General features: G+C 36.6%; 1 protein-coding gene across 1 annotated transcript in view; it reads right to left on the minus strand.

Annotated features, from left to right (window-relative positions):
• Positions 1-19,060, minus strand: part of KCNH5 (potassium voltage-gated channel subfamily H member 5) — a 511,342-nt gene that overhangs the window by 382,871 nt on the left and 109,411 nt on the right. The window contains exon 5 of the mRNA XM_043987371.1: positions 2,447-2,562. Within this exon, the coding sequence (XP_043843306.1) occupies positions 2,447-2,562 (116 nt within the window). The remainder of the gene's footprint in view (positions 1-2,446; positions 2,563-19,060) is intronic.

Below are 19,060 nucleotides of genomic sequence, written 5' to 3' on the forward strand. Positions count from 1 at the left end.
GCCTCTATAATCAGGTCTCTTATCAATCACACTGCTGTTCTATCAATACAACTTATCCAGTGCAAAATACTAAGTTTTCCTACATTGCCATGTCTGTTCACCATTTGTTATTTAAGCCAATATATTAATTGACTTAGGTACATAAAAATCAGATTTACTAAATGAATTACTATCCCTGATCTCATACTGTACATTCTTTCAGATCATGTACTATGTCTTAGAATTCTCTGAATTCTAGTTCCTAGTATGATGTCTCAATTCAATACATGTAAGATCTTCAAGGACAGGGACTGTTTCATATTTTGTCTTTGTATTCCTAGAACCTAGCACATAGCGGACATTTAATAAATACTTGTTGAATTTAATTTAATTGATATGATTGTGACTGATGATGTTGGTGATTCCACAGATCAGAGGTTCTTAAGATATTTTGGTCTCAGAGCACCTTTTTACTCTTAAAAATTATCAGGGAGTTCAAAGATCTTTTGTTTATATGGGTTAGATCTATCAATATTTTCTATATTAGAAATTAAAATTGATAATTTTTAAAATATTTATCTATCAATTCACTTTAACAAATACTAGTAAACACTTAATATTTTGACATAACACTTTTATTTTTTTTAAATGTATTTTCAAAAATAAGAAGAAATATAAAAATAATAGTGGTATTTTATATAGTTGTCAAAATTTCTTTAACGTTTGGCTTAATAGACAGTTGGATTTTTCTATCTGCTTCTGTATTCAGTATGTTGAAATATGTTTTAGTTGTATTTAGTATATTGAGATATGTTGTTTTAGTTGAACTATATAAAAAAATCTAGCCTCACACAACTATATGGTTGAAAAAGGGAAGAGTGTTATGAAAGTAGTTTTGAACTTGTAGACCCCCTACCCTGGAAAGGTCTTGAGAATTCCCAGAGATCCATGAGCCACACTTTGAGAACAATGATGATCAACTCTTTTAGAACTTCTCAATTGGTTCTATCTTTGATTCATCTCACAGAGAAGCTCACATGAATTTCAGCTATATTCTCAAAAGCATTTGTTCTTCTCTTTCATTAGATTTTAATTGCACCATGAACAAAATAACGTTATTTTTAAAATTCTCATAAGAAGCACTGCCTTACAAATGTTTGTATTCATAGTGATATTACTCCTATTCTTAGATCTAAAATTTGTGACTGTAAAGGTGCCAGAAACACTGAAATTTAAGGGGATGTGTTCATCTCAGCCTGCTCAAAAGTTAAACAGAGAAGGCAGACATAGATCCACATGGAAAACTTAAAGAGCTGTCGATAAGAAGATTCTAATCCTAAAAATTAACAACTGGCTCAGAAATTTGGATGCATATGGCTTTAAATACAAATATGCACACTGAGCTTTCAGAATGAAATAACAGATAGCAACTGGACAGCACATCTAATACCCTTACCTCCCCAAAACTTACCATAGCAATTATATAGGCACATTTTAAAATACAACTAGTTCATACCAACTGGGTAGCATCATGAGAATTGCTCTAATCTAACACAAGTATTTTTTCACTACACTGATGTAACTTCAAAAATATTGTAGGGTTTTTTATGTTATGTTCCATTACAAACTCACATGCTATAACTTCACATTCTCAAAATATAGTTGCATATCTGAAATTACACCATTCTATCATCTCTTATGTTTGGACATGCCAACAACACACAATTCCCTAACTCCAACAGCTCTAGAGAATTGAAATGGGGGAGAAATACTAACAAATTTAAGGCTAATGTTTTATGTTAAAATGCATCAAAATGAGGGGCAGCTACGTGGCACAGTAGGTAAAGCACCAGTCCTGAATTCAGGAGGACCCGAGTTCAAATCTGGCCTAAGAAACTTGACACTTACTAGCTGTGTGACCCTGGGTAAGTCACATAACCCCCATAGCCCTGCCCAAAAAAAGATAAATAAATAAATAAAATGCATCAAAATGAAATTTCCAAATGCATTAAATGTTTCCATGAGTCTTTAACAATGAACACTACGCAAAGGCTCCCAGGCTTAGAGTAATTAGGAATGATAATTTTAATTAAGCAAAACTGAATATTTGTCGTGTCTAATATGTGCTTTATACTACTTCTCCTTGCTAAATTTTTTAAATGGAAGACATCTTTTATAACAGATGATGGCAAAAGAAATGTGGAATACATGATTTTTCCTGCCTCATTTCTCCTTGCTTAAAGGAAATTTCCCACCTGAGCATGTATAATTCATAGTAGAACTGATTAGCTATTTCAAAAGCAGTAGGGGATAAAAGTAATTTCTTGTCAAGGAAATGTACTCTTTTGACAGGGGAAAAAACTGTTAGCATATTAGCCATATTTGGAAAACAGTGCCTTTTGAAGACAGTCTCACCCCCTTCAATGCTCACTGGGTTAGGAGCTCAAAGTTAGCATGACACACTTACTTCAGCTAATCTTGAATGTTTGTGGACCACCTCTGTTTTGTTCATTGGAGTAAGCTGCTGCAAAACACTTCGGCTATTTGTCAAAGCCCTGGTCAATCGGGCAAACTTTGTCCAACCTTAAAAAGGGGAGGAAATAAAATCTCAGTGCCTCACAGAATAGTAAGTATAAACTAATTCTTGGCTCTCAGTGACCATAAATCACCAAATATGACTCCAAGGCTATTTCAAAATGTAAACATGAGAAATTTTATCGACAAATACTTTCAAAGTCTGATTTATAATGTAAGGAAAGGCAGTGAGTTGTATGGATTTAAATGACCTAGATTTGATTCTTGGCTCTGTTACTTACCTGTGTGACCATGGGGATGTCCCTTTCATTTCTCTGGGCCTCAATTTCCTTATCTGCAAAATGGGGGGATTTGATTAAATGATCTCAATGCCCCTGCCATCTTTAGACTCTTTGAAGAATTTGTAATGTGAGGGAAGGGAGAGTGGGTAAATTTAAGCAGAAAAAATCTTCTGAAACTCTCTGTTATACCCTCTAATTTCATTAATGTGATTGTCATCTTTTCGGAGAAGGGAAGGGAAGGGGAAGGGAAGGGGAAGGGAAGGGGAAGGGAAGGGGAAGGGAAGGGAAGGGAAGGGAAGGGAAGGGAAGGGAAGGGAAGGGAAGGGAAGGGAAGGGAAGGGAAGGGAAGGGAAGGGAAGGGAAGGGAAGGGAAGGGAAGGGAAGGGAAGGGAAGGGAAGGGAAGGGAAGGGAAGGGAAGGGAAGGGAAGGGAAGGGAAGGGAAGGGAAGGGAAGGGAAGGGAAGGGAAGGGAAGGGAAGGGAAGGGAAGGGAAGGGAAGGGAAGGGAAGGGAAGGGAAGGGAAGGGAAGGGAAGGGAAGGGAAGGGAAGGGAAGGGAAGGGAAGGGAAGGGAAGGGAAGGGAAGGGAAGGGAAGGGAAGGGAAGGGAAGGGAAGGGAAGGGAAGGGAAGGGAAGGGAAGGGAAGGGAAGGGAAGGGAAGGGAAGGGAAGGGAAGGGAAGGGAAGGGAAGGGAAGGGAAGGGAAGGGAAGGGAAGGGAAGGGAAGGGAAGGGAAGGGAAGGGAAGGGAAGGGAAGGGAAGGGAAGGGAAGGGAAGGGAAGGGAAGGGAAGGGAAGGGAAGGGAAGGGAAGGGAAGGGAAGGGAAGGGAAGGGAAGGGAAGGGAAGGGAAGGGAAGGGAAGGGAAGGGAAGGGAAGGGAAGGGAAGGGAAGGGAAGGGAAGGGAAGGGAAGGGAAGGGAAGGGAAGGGAAGGGAAGGGAAGGGAAGGGAAGGGAAGGGAAGGGAAGGGAAGGGAAGGGAAGGGAAGGGAAGGGAAGGGAAGGGAAGGAAGGGAAGGGAAGGGAAGGGAAGGGAAGGGAAGGGAAGGGAAGGGAAGGGAAGGGAAGGGAAGGGAAGGGAAGGGAAGGGAAGGGAAGGATTTCATGTCCTGGTAGTTTATGTGTATGCTAAAGCTGCTGTACCTTTTGTTGATTAAATATTGAGAATGGTTTGGATCACAAACATCTTCTCTGTCTTAAAAAGAAAACCACTTAATTGACTAAGAAGAGAATCCATTTTGATATTTAAATTTAACCCCCTTCTTAGTTTCATTCAGTAATTGGCAAGCTAGATTGCCCATACTTGGTTAGCAATAGGTAAACTGTAGAAAAGAGGGTCCATTATTTTTAAATCATGAAATCTTCATATGTTCATGGAGTGTTGTAACATGGACAATCTAGAAGAGTCTTATTGTTTTCTAGAATTGTCATTAGATCTGGGCTATTATATATAAATATTTGTGTGTGGACATAAAATAAATTTACATACATATACATATATGTGCATACATAGATAATAAAAGTAGCAGTTATGTAGAGAGATTCAAGATTTGTAGCTACATCTATTATCTGAATTGATCCTCACAATCACCCTGATCATATATGGACAAGGGCAATAATTTCTGGCATTTATATTGTAGTTTATATACCATAATTCATTTGAACTTCACAATAATCCTGTGAGATAAGTATGATAGACATCTTTCCTTTAGAGCTGATGAAATACTGGTTCAGAGAGTTTAAATGAATTGCCTATAATTATAGCTAATAAATATTAGAAGTAAGATTTGAACCCAGATCTTCTTGCTCTTTTGGTTCTCCTCTCTGACTGCTTCTTCTAGTTCTGCTTTGCTGAAACATCATGCAGATGATGGTCCCCTAAAAATGGATGTACCCCAAATATCGTTCCTAGAGCTTTCTCTCTCTTCTCTCTCTTTTTTCATTCTCCTAGTAACCTAATCTTCTCCCATGAATTTACTGATTCTCCATTTATCTCTATTCAGATAACTCCCAGATCTATAAAATCAGCTCTAGGCTTTCTCTTACTAGGGCAGCTAGTTGGTACAGTGGATAGAGTGCTTGGTCTGGAGTCAGAAGACTCATCTTCCTGAGTTCCAATCTAGACTCAGAAACTGTGTGACCCTAGACAAATCATTTAACCCTATCTCCTTCAATTTCTCATCATTAAAGTGAACTGGAGAAAGAAATGCCAAACCACTCTAATTCCTTTGCCACAAAAAAACCAATGGAGTCATGAAGAGTTTGGACATAACTCAACAACAACAACAACAGTATCTCTCCTGAGCTCTAGTCATGTATCACAACTGTATAGTGGAGATTTTCAAATGTACACCTTATATATCCATCAAAATCAACATGTCCAAAATAGAATTCCTTATCTATCCCAAAAAACCCACCCTGATTTTGACATTTCCTATTTCTGCCAATGGTACAACTATCCTTCTAGTCACTTAGATTTGCAATGTTAGAGTTGTCCTTCATTCCTCACTCTCCTGACTCCTTACCAATCCACATATCCAATCAGCTGTCAAGTCTTATCAACTCTACCCTCACAACATTTCTAAAACTCATATATCATATCCCTACTCATACAGCTTTGATGCCAGTTCAGGCTCATATCGCTTCCTAACTGTAGTATTGCAATAAGCCTCTTATTTGCTCACCCTGCCGGCTGGCACAGGGGATAGAGTGTGGACTTAAAGTCAGGAAAACCTGAGCTCAAATCCTGCTTCAGACACATCTTCATTGTTTAACCATTGGGCAAGTCATTTAACCTCTCTCAGCTCCAGTTTCCTCATCTGTAAAACGGGAATAATAGTGGCACCTACCTCACAGGGTAGTGGAAAAGATCAAATGAGATAACATACAAAAATACTTCACAAATCTTATGGCACTATTTAAATGTTAACTTATTATTGCTTTTATTTTCTTGTTCTTTAGCCCATCCTCCACACAGCTTTCAAAATAGTATTCCTAAAGAATAGGTTTCACTGCATGACTCCCTTGTTCAAGCAATGATTGCAGCTCCCTATTACCTCCAAGAACAAATAGGACCTCCAGTCTGGCACTGACCTGGCTTCAGCCTACATTTTCAGTCTTGTACATTCATCTTCTGTGTTCCACCTTAAATGGTTCTTTTTGCTCTTTCTCTTGCATGACACTTCATCTACTATTTCTGTGTCTTTGTATAATCTCTCCACCATTCCTAGGATACACTCTCTCCTCACCTTTTCTTCTTGGAAATTCTAGTTTCTTTCAAAACTAAGCTCAAGGACCACCTTCTGCATGGAGCCTTTTCTGATTCCTCCCACCTCCCAGCAACTAGTATTTTCCCCTCCCCAATTTGCCTTGTATTAATCTTGTATATATTTTATATTTTTATATATCTTCATATTGGCTTCCCTGACAGATTCTAAGTTCCTTGAGAATAGATACCCTTTTATTTTTTCTTCATATAACCCAGTGCTTAGCAGAGTGTCCAGAACAAAATAGGAACTTAATGAATGCTTATTGGTAGATAGGCAGCACACTGGAAAGAAGGTTGGAAGGGTGGAAGGTTGGAGTCAAGACGACTTGAGTTCAAATCCTAACACAAATATTTGAATGACCCTGGACAAGTCACATTTCTTAGCCTCAGCTTATTTATCTATAAAATGTGGATAATGATAGCGTTTACCACACAGGGTTGTTATGAAGATCAAATAAGTTAACATATGTAAAGTATTTTGAAAAACTGAAAGTACTATATAAATTCTGTTTATTATTTATTCATTTATTGATTGATTCCTGATATCAATGGCATTTTATCCACTGCCTATTGAGAATAGTAATCACTATAACACATAGTACACAAAGGCACATGTGACCAATCTGTATTTATTTCTATAGGGGGTTAGATGAAGGGGTTCAGTATAGGAGATCACATTATGACTTTTTTACCAAGTATAATTCCCAGTTCTATTAAAAATCATTGATAGGAGGATCGAAGCTCTTACTAATGTTGTGTGTGCCTGTGTATATGTATATGTTGTGGAAAAAAAGAAAAACAGAAATATACACAAAGCTAGACAGACAGACAGTGGTAAGAGCATCCCCACTTGAAAAGAAGACTAACTTTCTCTTCCACTTCCCTAGTAGGAGGTCAATTCCTAAATAGAAAAGGATTGAAGAAAATATTCTCATACCCCATTGGGACAGTATAACCACACAGACTCCCCTACAATTTCATGATCATGATTTCTTGTTCTTCCAAAGGTGGATGCAACACAGGTACAAGGAACAAAGATTCTGAGGATGCGGATGGTAATTATACACCTATTGGGCAAAACGCTGTTTAGCTTGAATTTACTTTTCACACCAGGAAACCTATTGATTCTTTAAGAAAAATCTCTCCAAGTCAAAAGTACAAAAATTATTTTGGTTCTTTTCTTTAATATATGATATGATAGAGTTTGAGGGTAGAGGGGATGATTGTTGTTCAGTGTTTGATTATCTTTAAAAAATATTATTTTTACCCCTCCCCTCAAAGAAAAATAACTCATGGTCACTCATAACACAGTGCCTGGAACATAGTAGGCTCTTAATTATTGTTTATTGGCTAAGAAAAATAAAGTCTAATTCTACAAATAATTCAAATGAAATGTCTTTTATAATTATTTTTGTTTAATCTAGTCTCAATATGCAAACACAGCTTCTATTCATGTCAGGAGGAGTGTCATAAACATAAGAAAAGCTGACAGCTGTATTAAATGTATTTGACACTTGGGAATAAAAGGTAGATGAAGAATAATTTAAGCTATTATGTCACTGAGCAAAAATTATTAACTATTTGGTAGTCACTCAAAATTTCATCCTAAAGTCCTAGGCCCAAAATTGTATTTTATTATCTTGACTGAGGAAGAGAGCATGATAAGTGCTTAGTCTTACCTCTATTCCATTCACCATGTACATAACTATCTCACTGACCCTCTTAAGCCATAGATCTATCCATGTTACTCCTCTTTTTAGAAATCCTTGGTGGTTTCCTATCACTTCTTCTTTTGGGGGGGGGGGCAGTGAGAGTAAAGTAACTTGCCTAGTGTCACACAGCTGGTAAGTGTCAAGTATATGAGGCTGGATTTGAACTCAGGTCCTCCTGACTCCAGGGCTGGTGCTCTATCCACTGGGCTTCCTATCATTTCTAACATGAAATACAAAATCATCAGATACTGAGAACCCCTGTAAATATGTCTCCCTTTTATAATTTCATATAATTATCTTTCATGTGCTCTCCCTTCCAGTTGGCAGGGTAGAGTGGAAAGTATATGGGATTTGATGTCAGAAGATCTGGGTTCAAATCCCCTGCCTGCTACTTACTTAACAGTTATAAAATAAGTGGATTAGAGATGGTTTCTAAAGTCCCTTTCCACTCTGAAACTATGATTCCATGAGCCAAACCAGCCTCCTAACTGTTTTCCTATACATAAAGTGAAATTTCTCATATCTGTGCTTTAACACAATTTCCTTCCTCCCATATATTCCCTTCTCACCACTACCTTTTAAATGGCTATCTTCCTTAAAAGGAGCAGTAATGTAGTTCCATGGATAGAAAGTAGATTTGGACCTAGGAAGGTTCATCTTCATGAATCCAAGTTCAGCCATAGATCCTTACTAGCTGTGAGACACTGGGCAAGTCACTTAACCCTCTTTACCTCAGTTTCCTCATCTGTAAAATGAGAATGAGTATGTGTCATGGCTTCTTCAACACAGTACCTCCACATTTTAACAGGAAAATCTTGAATTCCAAAAGTTTTCAAGACCAAAAATAATGAATGGTTCTCTAATAGTGTTATTTCAAACAATGTAGAAGTTACAGTGAACTTTAGCCTATTTCTAAGACTACTCACAATTGATTAATCTCTATCTCTACTTTAAAGTCCAACTCAAATTCTATCTCCTTTAAGAAGCCTTCTATATTCCTCAAGTTAGAAATTACCTCCACCCCTACCTATACTAACACACACACACACACACACATGCACTCATGCACACAAACACACACATATACACTTTAGGTTTCATATATAACTTTGTTTTGCAGTTATCTAATAAACTTATCATGTAATACTGTGTGTTCTAGTTATTTGTGGTTTAGTCATTTCCTCCTTTTCAAACTATAAACTCTATGAGGCTTGGTACTATACCTTATTGAAATGTTGGATCTCCCTCAGTACCACAGACAGTGTTCAGCATATAGTAGTTCCTTAAGAAATAGTTTGTTTTGTTTTAATGAAGGAAGAAATGTTCACCAAATTTGCAGATGACAAAAATCTGGGCAGCATAACTAATATAATAGAAGACAGAATCAGAATCCTCCAAAATCTGGACAAGCTGGAAAGACGAGCAGCACATGTGCTACAGGCCCAGAGGGCAGAGAAATGTCACCATTTTCCAAAAAAGAAATGGTGGGGTTTTTTCAGAGTATAAGCCAGACTTTGATACCTGGTGAATACCATAGAATTAAGCCTATCTAGAGCTAGAAAATTCTAGCTCATATCCCTCCATGGATGATAGATTTTAACAAAACTAAGCAGATTCAGGAATGGATTAATGATCAGAACCAAAAAGAGGTACAAGGAGTTGTGTAACTTGAAGAGAGGGTTATATTGGAGTGCTCAGGAACCTATCCTTGACTCCGTTCTGTTCAACATTCTTATCAGTAATTTAGCAGAAGACAGAGATGGAATGCTTATTAATTAACAAATAACACAAAGCTGAAAAGGATAGATATCATATTAAAGAGAGATAGAGTTAGTATCTAAAAGTGTAAACTAAAAGGCTAAAACAACGGGATGAATCTAATATCAATATTTAATATGAATACTGTCAAATCCTAACACTTGAGTTTAAAAATAAAATAGTTGCATATATTCAGGAGACCAGGATTTTTTTAAATGGTGTCCCAGACTCAATGTGAGTTAAAAGTGTAACAAAGCAGTCACAAAAGGTAATCAAAAATGTAATGTGACAATAGTCTGCATAAATGGAGAAAAAGTTTGATGAACTAGGGAAGTTACAGTCCTACCAAGTTCTTTACTAACCACATAGATATCCAGTTTGGGATGCTACATCTAAGGAATCACACAGACACACTGGAGTAAATACAGGGGTGTATGATCAGGAGAGTGAGCGAACTGGAAATTATTCAACAGGAGTATCAATTGAAGCATCTTAGACTATATAAATGATATGGTAGAAGACTTAGGAGATACATGAGAAGAGCCTTTAAGTTTATAAAGGGCAGTCATCTTGAAAAGGATTAGATGTTCCTACTTGAGCCCAGAAGTCAGAACACAGATCGATGGACAGAAGTCAGATAGATTTGCATTGAGTAGCATGCAAAACTTCTTAACCATAAAAGCTACTCAAGAGTGGAAAGGGCTACCTTGGAAGGTAGTGGGATCTTCATCACTAAAAGTCTTCCAGCAAAGGATTGATTGCCACCTATAGGGAGTGCTATAGAGCAGATTTATATTTTCAGGAATAACTTGGACTAGATGGGTTTCCAACTATATGATTCTGTGGTTCTGTGAAGTTCTAAGGTGAGAAAATCAATTTAAATTAAAAACAAACAAATAAGTTCCATAGACATAGGATTCAGCTAACTAAGGAAAAGCATTCTAATAAGTAGAGCTTTCCAACAATGGAATAAGATGCTTCCTGAAGTAATGTGAATTCCCTGGAACAAATTATTTAAAGCCTGGATGATTACTTGTCAAGGATAATGATGACAAAATATTACACAAATGTCAGTTATTAATATCCAGTGATTAGCACAATGCTCTGTGCTCACTAAAACTATAATTTGCACAGCAGGGATTGACCTGCATTGGTAAAGAAAGTTCCCCATACAAATGAAACTATTTGTTGTTTAGTTATTTCAGTCAAGTCCAACTCTCCATGACTCCATTTTGGGGTTTTCTTGGCAAATATACTGGAGTGGTTTGCCATTTACTTTCCCAGCTCATTTTACAAATGAGGAACTGAAGGAAACAGGGTTAAATGACTTGCCCGGGGTCACAAAGCTAGTAAGTCCCAGAGGCCAGATTTGAACTCATGAAGAGAAGCCTTCCTGATTCCAAACCCAGTCCTCTATCCACACTACCTAGCTGCCCAATGACACCATAGGTCGGGTGAAAAAAATCATTGTAGCAATTTCTATGGTAGCAAAGTAGATGGCAATTGCTTGGGGGATGGCTAAATGAATTATGGTACATGAATGCAATATAATATTGTTCTGTAAGAAATGACAAATATGAATGATTCAGAGAAGTACTGAAAGACTTATATGAACCAATGCAGAGAGAAGTAAGCAAAATCAGGAAAACAATATACATAATCCCTATGACAATATGAATATAAAGAACAAAAATAAAATTAAACTGAATGCCATGTATTTATAATCATTAAGCTTAGCCCTGTAGAAGAACTTTAAAAACTCACTTGGGCACTGTACTCAAAGACTCAAATAGCACTGTGACCACTTTGATTTGACACTTTAATCCAATGATATACATCACAATCCATGCCTATCCATCCTAAGTCATACTTATATAGTCCCAAAAGTTCACTACAGTTGATCAACCCAATGTGTTAGAGGTTTTTCTCACTTTCTGCTGACATTACAAGGGTACTACTAGAGCATTCTGTTTATCTGTCATCTTTTACCATACAACTAGTACATCTTTTCTTTCTAGTTCCTTGGCAATATTTTTTATTCTTTTTTTTTTTTGTTAGGGCAATGAGTGTTAAGTGACTTTCCCAGGGTCACACAGGTAGTAAGTGTCAAATGTCTGAGGCTGCATTTGAACTCAGGTCCTCCTGAATCCAGGGCTGGTGTTTTAGCCACTGTACTACCTAGCTGCCCCTATCTTTTATTCTTCTTCAGAGTTTCTCATTGGTCATGTGTTGCAGCCTGTTCACAGCCACTACACATTTCTCCATTGACCTCTTTGCAATATTGAGTTTTAATTCTTCAATAATAATGGTGATCCACATCTCACTGCCATGCAGCAATATCAGAAAAATGTTAATATTGAAAATAGGGAAATTTGCATTTAAGGAAAACTGAGATATTTTAAAAATTTAAAAGCTATGTATTTTCCAAAAAGCCATCTGCCTTATTCTCCTTCTTTGTAACCCTGGGCCCAACTGATTGTCCATCTTTATTGTCTAAGTTATATATAGTGTTAGACCAGATCTTTAGGATATTGATCCAAATGAATGTTGCAATCCAGTCAATAGTCTTCATTCACTTGGTCATTCTTGTATATATAATCTTGCCAAACAATTTTAAGTGATTATAGATCTCTTCTGTAGAGTCCTGGGGTTTGTTGCAATGAAGATAATGTCATAATCCAAAAGCAAGAACATCTAGAAGACCTCACCTGACCTGGGAAAATATGGCTGTGAAATATAGTACATATTGTCAGACACGGTTGATATATTGGTTATTTTTCCTAAGATGGTTTGTTTGGGTTTTGTTGTTGTTGTTAATTTGGATTTTTTGATCCTCTTTCTTTTTATTCTTTGTTAAAAAGAATGACTTGCTGGGCAGTGGAGGGAGGGTGGATATATCTGAAACAAATGTAATGCTTAAAAAGACCAATAAACTGAGGTTTAAAAATACCTTTAAAATGCAAGAAATAAAAAATCTTAATAAATCAAACATTTATTAAGCACTAACTGTGTTCCAGAAATTAGGTTTACAAAAATAAAAATGGAATTTCCTTTGCTAGCAAGGAACTTACATTGTTCTAGGGGAAGTATGTGGATAGATGAGAGATAGAGGCAGGGGAGCTTTGCAACTATCTGAATGATTTTCAGTCAATCAAATTAATTCTTTCATGTATAAAATAATGAGAATTTAACTAAATAGTCTCTGGAAGCCCTTTCCAGTTCTAAATTTGTGACCTTATAATAGTCTGTAAGATATTATTCTTGAGGTTGATTGCATATGAACTTGGATTTCAATAGCTTGCAAATTCAAGTTCTCAATATGCAGAAATCTTCCTAATTCATCATAATTAAAAACAGATATCTACCATACCATACTGTTAGGAGGGCAAAGAGTGTCATAAAATCAAATGTAAATGTATAGGGTTTCACTTCTCCCTAAACCATTTCCATTACTAAGTAATTGCCCAGAAAAGGAAAATGAATATCACCAGAGATGCCAAAATTATTAGTATAGATCCAGTCAAGAATTAGATTTCCTTATTTTATTCCTTCACTTGTCAGATTTTTCTGAATCTATTCAATTACTCTGAATTTTCTGAGAACTAATGATCATTAATTTATTCTACTCCCAGAAGTTCAGGTCATTAATCTAAATAGCTATCTGAAGGAGAAATGAGTTGTCTCCCATGAGTATTGTTTTGTTTTTCAGAAAGTGGAGTTCTTTGGTCTTGTAGATGTTCTGAAACTTTATCTGATGACCATTTCACTCTCCTATTACAACACATACTAAAAATTGTCAATTAGTTTGTAACTCCAGTTCTGTTGTAATAATAGAAATCATACTTCCCCAGAGTAAATGTGTGCAATCAAACAAGAAAGAGAGAGAGAGAAATTGTGTCCCACTACTATCTCATTGTGACCTGCCATTATCCAATTCATTCATAAAAACAATTGCACAGGACCAAATACAGACACTTGGAGTACAATAGGATCATAGCAAACAATAAATAATTATTGTGATCTAGTCATTCAATTTTAAACTATCCCATATACTATGCTATAACCCACATTTCTTTCATCTTCTCCAGAAGTGTATCATGGGAGACATCAGATGGTTTACTAAAACTGAAGATTTAAATTTAAGATTTAAGATTAAGATTTGAAGGGCAGCTGGGTAGCACAGTGGATAAAACACCAGCCCTGGATTCAGGAATATCTGAGTTCAAATCAGGCTTCAGACACTTGGCACTTACTAGCTGTGTGACCCTGGGCAAGTCACTTAACCCCCATTGCCCTGCCCAAAAAAAAGATTAAGATTTGAAGGGACCTTAGAGGCCATGTAGCTTAACCTATATCTAAACAAATCTTCTCTACATCAAATTTTACATCTACCCTTTGTTTAAAGACCACTAAGAAGGAAGAGCCTATCATCTTCTACAATAGCCCATTTCACTTTTGGATAGCTGTAATTGTTAAGATTTTTTTTTCCTTGGGTCAAATTAAATCTGTTTCACTGTAACTTTTGCCCAATGTTTGTAGTTCTGCCCTTCAGGGCCAAGGAAAAGCTTAATCGTTCTTTTATATGCAAGTCCTTCAAATATCTAAAGACAGCTGTCCATCCTAAATTTTCTCTTTTTTTTTTCTAAGAAATTAGCTCCTTCAACCAACCTTTATATGGCATTAACTCAAGGTTCTTTATCATCATGTTTGTCTTCCTTTGAATGTTTTTGGGTATTATCAATGCCTATCCCAAAATGTGGCATCCAGAACTGAATATAATACTATGTATTATGATGGCCTAACCAAGATAAAGTAGAGTGGGACTATTGTTATAACTTACAGTCTACTGTGGGGGGGGGAGGATGCAAGCAACTATGTATAAACAAGCTCTCTACATGAAAAATTGGATATCATCACAGAGGGAAGGTATTACGATTCTTAAAAAGTGGGAATGGCTTCTTGTAGAAGATGTGACTATAAGGACTTAAAATTTTAAAAGATAAGGTGCTAGAGATAAGAAAGGAAAACCTTCCAGGCATGGGGCACAGACAGTAAAAAGGCAGAGTCCAAAAGCCAAGTGTAGTATGTTAGGAACAGCAGGAATGTCAGGGTCACTGGATCAGAGTGTGAGTAGGGCAGTAAGGTGTTAGAAGAGTGGGAAGATAGGAAAAGGTCAGGTTATGAAGGGTTTTCTTTATCTCCTTAGCTTTATTTCATCTACAAATTTAGTAGATATACCTATTATGTGATTATCCAATTCATTGAGAAACATAATTGCACAGGACCAAATACAGACTTCTGGGGTACAATAGACTCATAGCCAACAATAAATGATTGTTGGGCTCTAGTAATTCAACTTGCAGTTAATTTACTATGACATAACACACACTTCTTCCATCTTCTCCATAAGTATATCATGAGAGACATCAGATGGTCTGCTAAATTTGAACTAAACTACATCTACAACATTACAACCTTCCCCATATCTACTGGGGAAGATAAATGACAAAAACTTATGAAAAATTAATAAATGGCGTTTGACTGGCATGGACTGTTCTTGATGAGCAATGTTGGTTTCTTATGAGTTATTATCTTCTTTTTATAACCATCCATTTAGTGATACAATTTAGAATTTTGCCAGGAATCCCAGTCAAACTCATCAGCCTATAGTTTTGAGTATTCTCTCTGTGTTTTTTGAGGGGGGGGTGGGAATTGGAACAAGGTTTGTCCTTCTCCTTTCCTATGAGACCTCACCTATTCTTGCCAGTCTTCCAAAGATCATTGACAACAGCTCAGAAAGTGAGGGAGGGAGAAAAATTTGGAACTAGAAATCTTATAAGAACAAATGTTGAAAACTATATATGTAACTAGAAAATAATAAAATACATTTATGATAAAAAGAGCTTCATTCTTGATAACTTTCCATCCATCTGAGGTTGACTTTAACTTTGTAGAATTTTAATCTGTGAAATTCTACTTATCCCTTTTCTTAAGACATTGAAATCTGTTCTCTCAAAATTTATAGTTCTTGTCAGATTGGCCCAATTTTGCTCTTCTTTATCACAAATAATAAGAAGGAAGAAGAGGAAGGAAACAAACATTTATTAAGCACCTACTGTGTATCATGCACTGTGGTAAGATAAAGTATTTAAATTCCCTTCCAAGTTTCCCATCATTGCTGCTTTGGGAATCAACTCTACCTTATTGATTCTAATCAGATCTGGTTCCTTTCTTGGTTTATCCATATATCATATGGATGAAACTATCATTAGAGAATGCATTTCCTTCCCCCTAACCACTCTTGCTCCAATTTCTTTGAATGGCACTGCTGTCTTTCTGGCTACTCAGATTCCAGGCCTCATTGTCACGCTTATCTCTTCATTGCCCTTTCTACCCTTTTTTGACAATCAGTTACTAAGTCTCATTGATCCTACATCATTAGGGAAAAGCAAAAAATTATCAGTTCTTCTTTTGGCAAGAAGAGAGAATTTCAGCAAATAACAAGATATTTTGTCTCCTACCACTATATTATTATTAATGTTAATGTTAATATTGTACCTCTATTCCAGGCTTTTGATCTGCTTCCCAAGTACCTCATCTATGTATTCTTTATTCTGTTCACAAGGATTTTTATGTTTGATCATTGCCCAAATGCTCTTCCATATGCATCTCCCATTGTGGGTAATGTATTTCCTTATAATCACAGACTTTGAAAGTTTGGAAGGACCTCAAAGATAGGAGAGAGAAATCAGGGTGGGGAGGTGGGAGAGATATTTGGGGAAGGAATGGAGAAAGGGGAAAGAAAAAAGGAGAAAAACCTTATGAACTCTATTAAAAGGAAGCTTATAGAGCAAGAAAGCCAATGGTAATTAATGATACGTCATGTGCCTGCACCATACTGGGGAAGAGACATGTAAAAGGAAGCAATAATTTTAAAAACCTCCTTTCTCAAATGAGGCAAAAAATCTTATGAAATAAGCAAGCCTACAAGAGTAGTAACAAAAAAAAAACCTAGCCTGAAGTCTCAAAAACTAGAACAAGTTTAAGAGGGTTTTGATGGAAACTTAAGTAGGCAAGTGAAAGGAACCAAGCCAGTTTCAGTTCAGTTTCTCTCTCTCTCTCTCTCTCTCTCTCTCTCTCTCTCTCTCTCTCTCTCTCTCTCTCTCTCTCTCTCTCTCTCTCTCCTCCAGTTCAAGAATAAATTAAAGAAAGAATTAGGAATAATAAAACTTAAGATTTAGTGAAGAAAGAAAATTATATATCAGAATTCTGTTTCTTAATATATCTTCTTCAGGATCTTCAAAAATTTCTTATAAAAGCACTAACTGGGGCAGCTAGATGGTGAAGTAGGTAAAGCACCAGCCCTGGATTCAGAAGGACCTGAGTTCAAATTCAGCTCAGACACTTGACACTTACTAGCTGTGTGACCTTGGGCAAGTCACTTAATCCTCATTGTCCCTCAAAAAAGGCATTAACTACTTTGATATTTAAGTTTAGTTATTTTAATTAAAAGACTGATATTTAATATAAAAATCATGAAATTTTGTGATTCTAAATCTATGGAAGCTCAAGTAAGAAGCCATCATCTAAACTTCCAGGTTTAGCATCTTACCAGAATGGCAGGAGTAGATTTTTGTTTGTTTGAGGATGTTTTAATAGGTGAATAAAATCTCTCGGGCACTGAACTCATGGATATGTAAAACATGGTAAACACTAAAGTCCAGAAGTGACAGCTTGTCATATCTGCCTTAGCATTTCCCTCTACTCCTACTTAGTCTGAAGCAATTATAATTCAAAGTTAGTGTAAGTAGGGAGGAAAGGGGGCAGATAACAAAAATAGGGCCCTTGTCCCCAAGAAGTGGCTGTAGAATTGCACTTAACTTAGAGGAGGAGGAAGGTCCTATTTGGTGAGGAAACCTCTTCTATCCTTAGTCCATTAACACAGATAAATTAACCACAATGAGCAACTATCACCTTGGAAGGTATAGTCAATTCACTTAGTGGCTGAAACAATATTGGGAGCTGTCTTTCATATATTATCCTGACAGAAATTATTATTAATAACCAATGATTTGGGGAGATCCAGATTTCCCTGTTTTTTTCTTTTATCTTCATTTCAAAACCCCACCCAAGTGGGGAAGTCACTGTGATCTACTCAAGTTACTATGGGAATTAATTCTTTGAATAGATTGTCCAAGGCTGGGGATAACTTAGAAGTAAATGACATAATCGTAATTCAATTTCACCCCTCATTGTAATATTCATTCTCCCATTAGTTGTTAACCAATCAAAGTTGATTGCTACCCTTGGGAACATCCCTCTTCCAATGAAGATATAAGCCATGAGCCCTCTTCAATGATTGTCTTTGGTCTAAGAGAGAGAAGACTAAATGACCCTCCTTTTATTAATAAATATGCTGGCATTATTAATAAAATGAATAAATCACCCAGAAATTATGTCTCTTGAACCTCTTTAAATGCCACAATACTTAGAAACAATTATCCCTAGGTAGACTCTTAGATCCATAAATAAATCCTTACTATCTCCCCAAATTTCCCACCCAACCAATTGCACATTTCCAACTGGATGTCCCACAAGTATCTCAAATTCAACCTATCCCAAAGAAAAAAATATTTTCCTCCCCCAAATCACTGTTCTTCCAATTTCTTTTGATGGTACTGCCTTCTTTCTGGTCATTCAGATTAAAAGCTTCATTGTCATGCTTGCCTCTTCTTTGTCCCTCTTACCCTACATTCGATCAGTTACTGAGTCTTATTGGCTCTACCTACATATTACTGCCCACATCCATTCCCATTCTCTTTACTCCTACAACCACTACTCTAGTTAAGGCCTCATCACCTTTTGCTTGTACAACTCCAATGGTTTCCTAATTGTAGTCATTTTCCTCTCTGATTTATCTGACTTAAAACTAAAAGTAATGTTTCTGAAGCACAGGTATGACCATGTTACTCTCGTGTTCAAAATTCTTTATTGGTACTTTATAAGGATAAAAAATAAATTCCTTAGGCAGGAACTTAAAGCTGTCTACAACATGACCATTAATTTACCTTTCTAGATTCATTTTATATAATTACCCTTCATGTACTCTACTTGCAATCCAAAGTAAACCACTAACTATTACCGAAGCATAGCATTACTTATTTCCACATTTGAATCCTATGCCTACAATATAGTCCCTCCTCAACCTCAGATCATAGAATCTTCAGATTCCTTCATGCTGGGGGCAGCTAGGTGATGCAGTGGATAAAGCACTGGCCCTGGATTCAGGAGGACTTGAGTTCAAATCCATCTTCAGATGCTTGACACACTTACTAGTTGTGTGACCCTGGGCAAGTAACTTAACCCTCATTACCCTGCAAAAAACAAACAGAATCCTTCCTGCTTCAGGGCAGTTACCACCAGTCCTATAAAAAGCTTTTGTGATCCCCTAGACATTAATGGTCCTTTGTTTTTGCAGATAACCTTGTATTTATGTACTTGTATATATATCATATCTCCCCAATTGAATGTA

This window comes from Dromiciops gliroides, chromosome 2, assembly GCF_019393635.1.
Source record: "Dromiciops gliroides isolate mDroGli1 chromosome 2, mDroGli1.pri, whole genome shotgun sequence".
Lineage (NCBI taxonomy): Eukaryota > Metazoa > Chordata > Mammalia > Microbiotheria > Microbiotheriidae > Dromiciops > Dromiciops gliroides.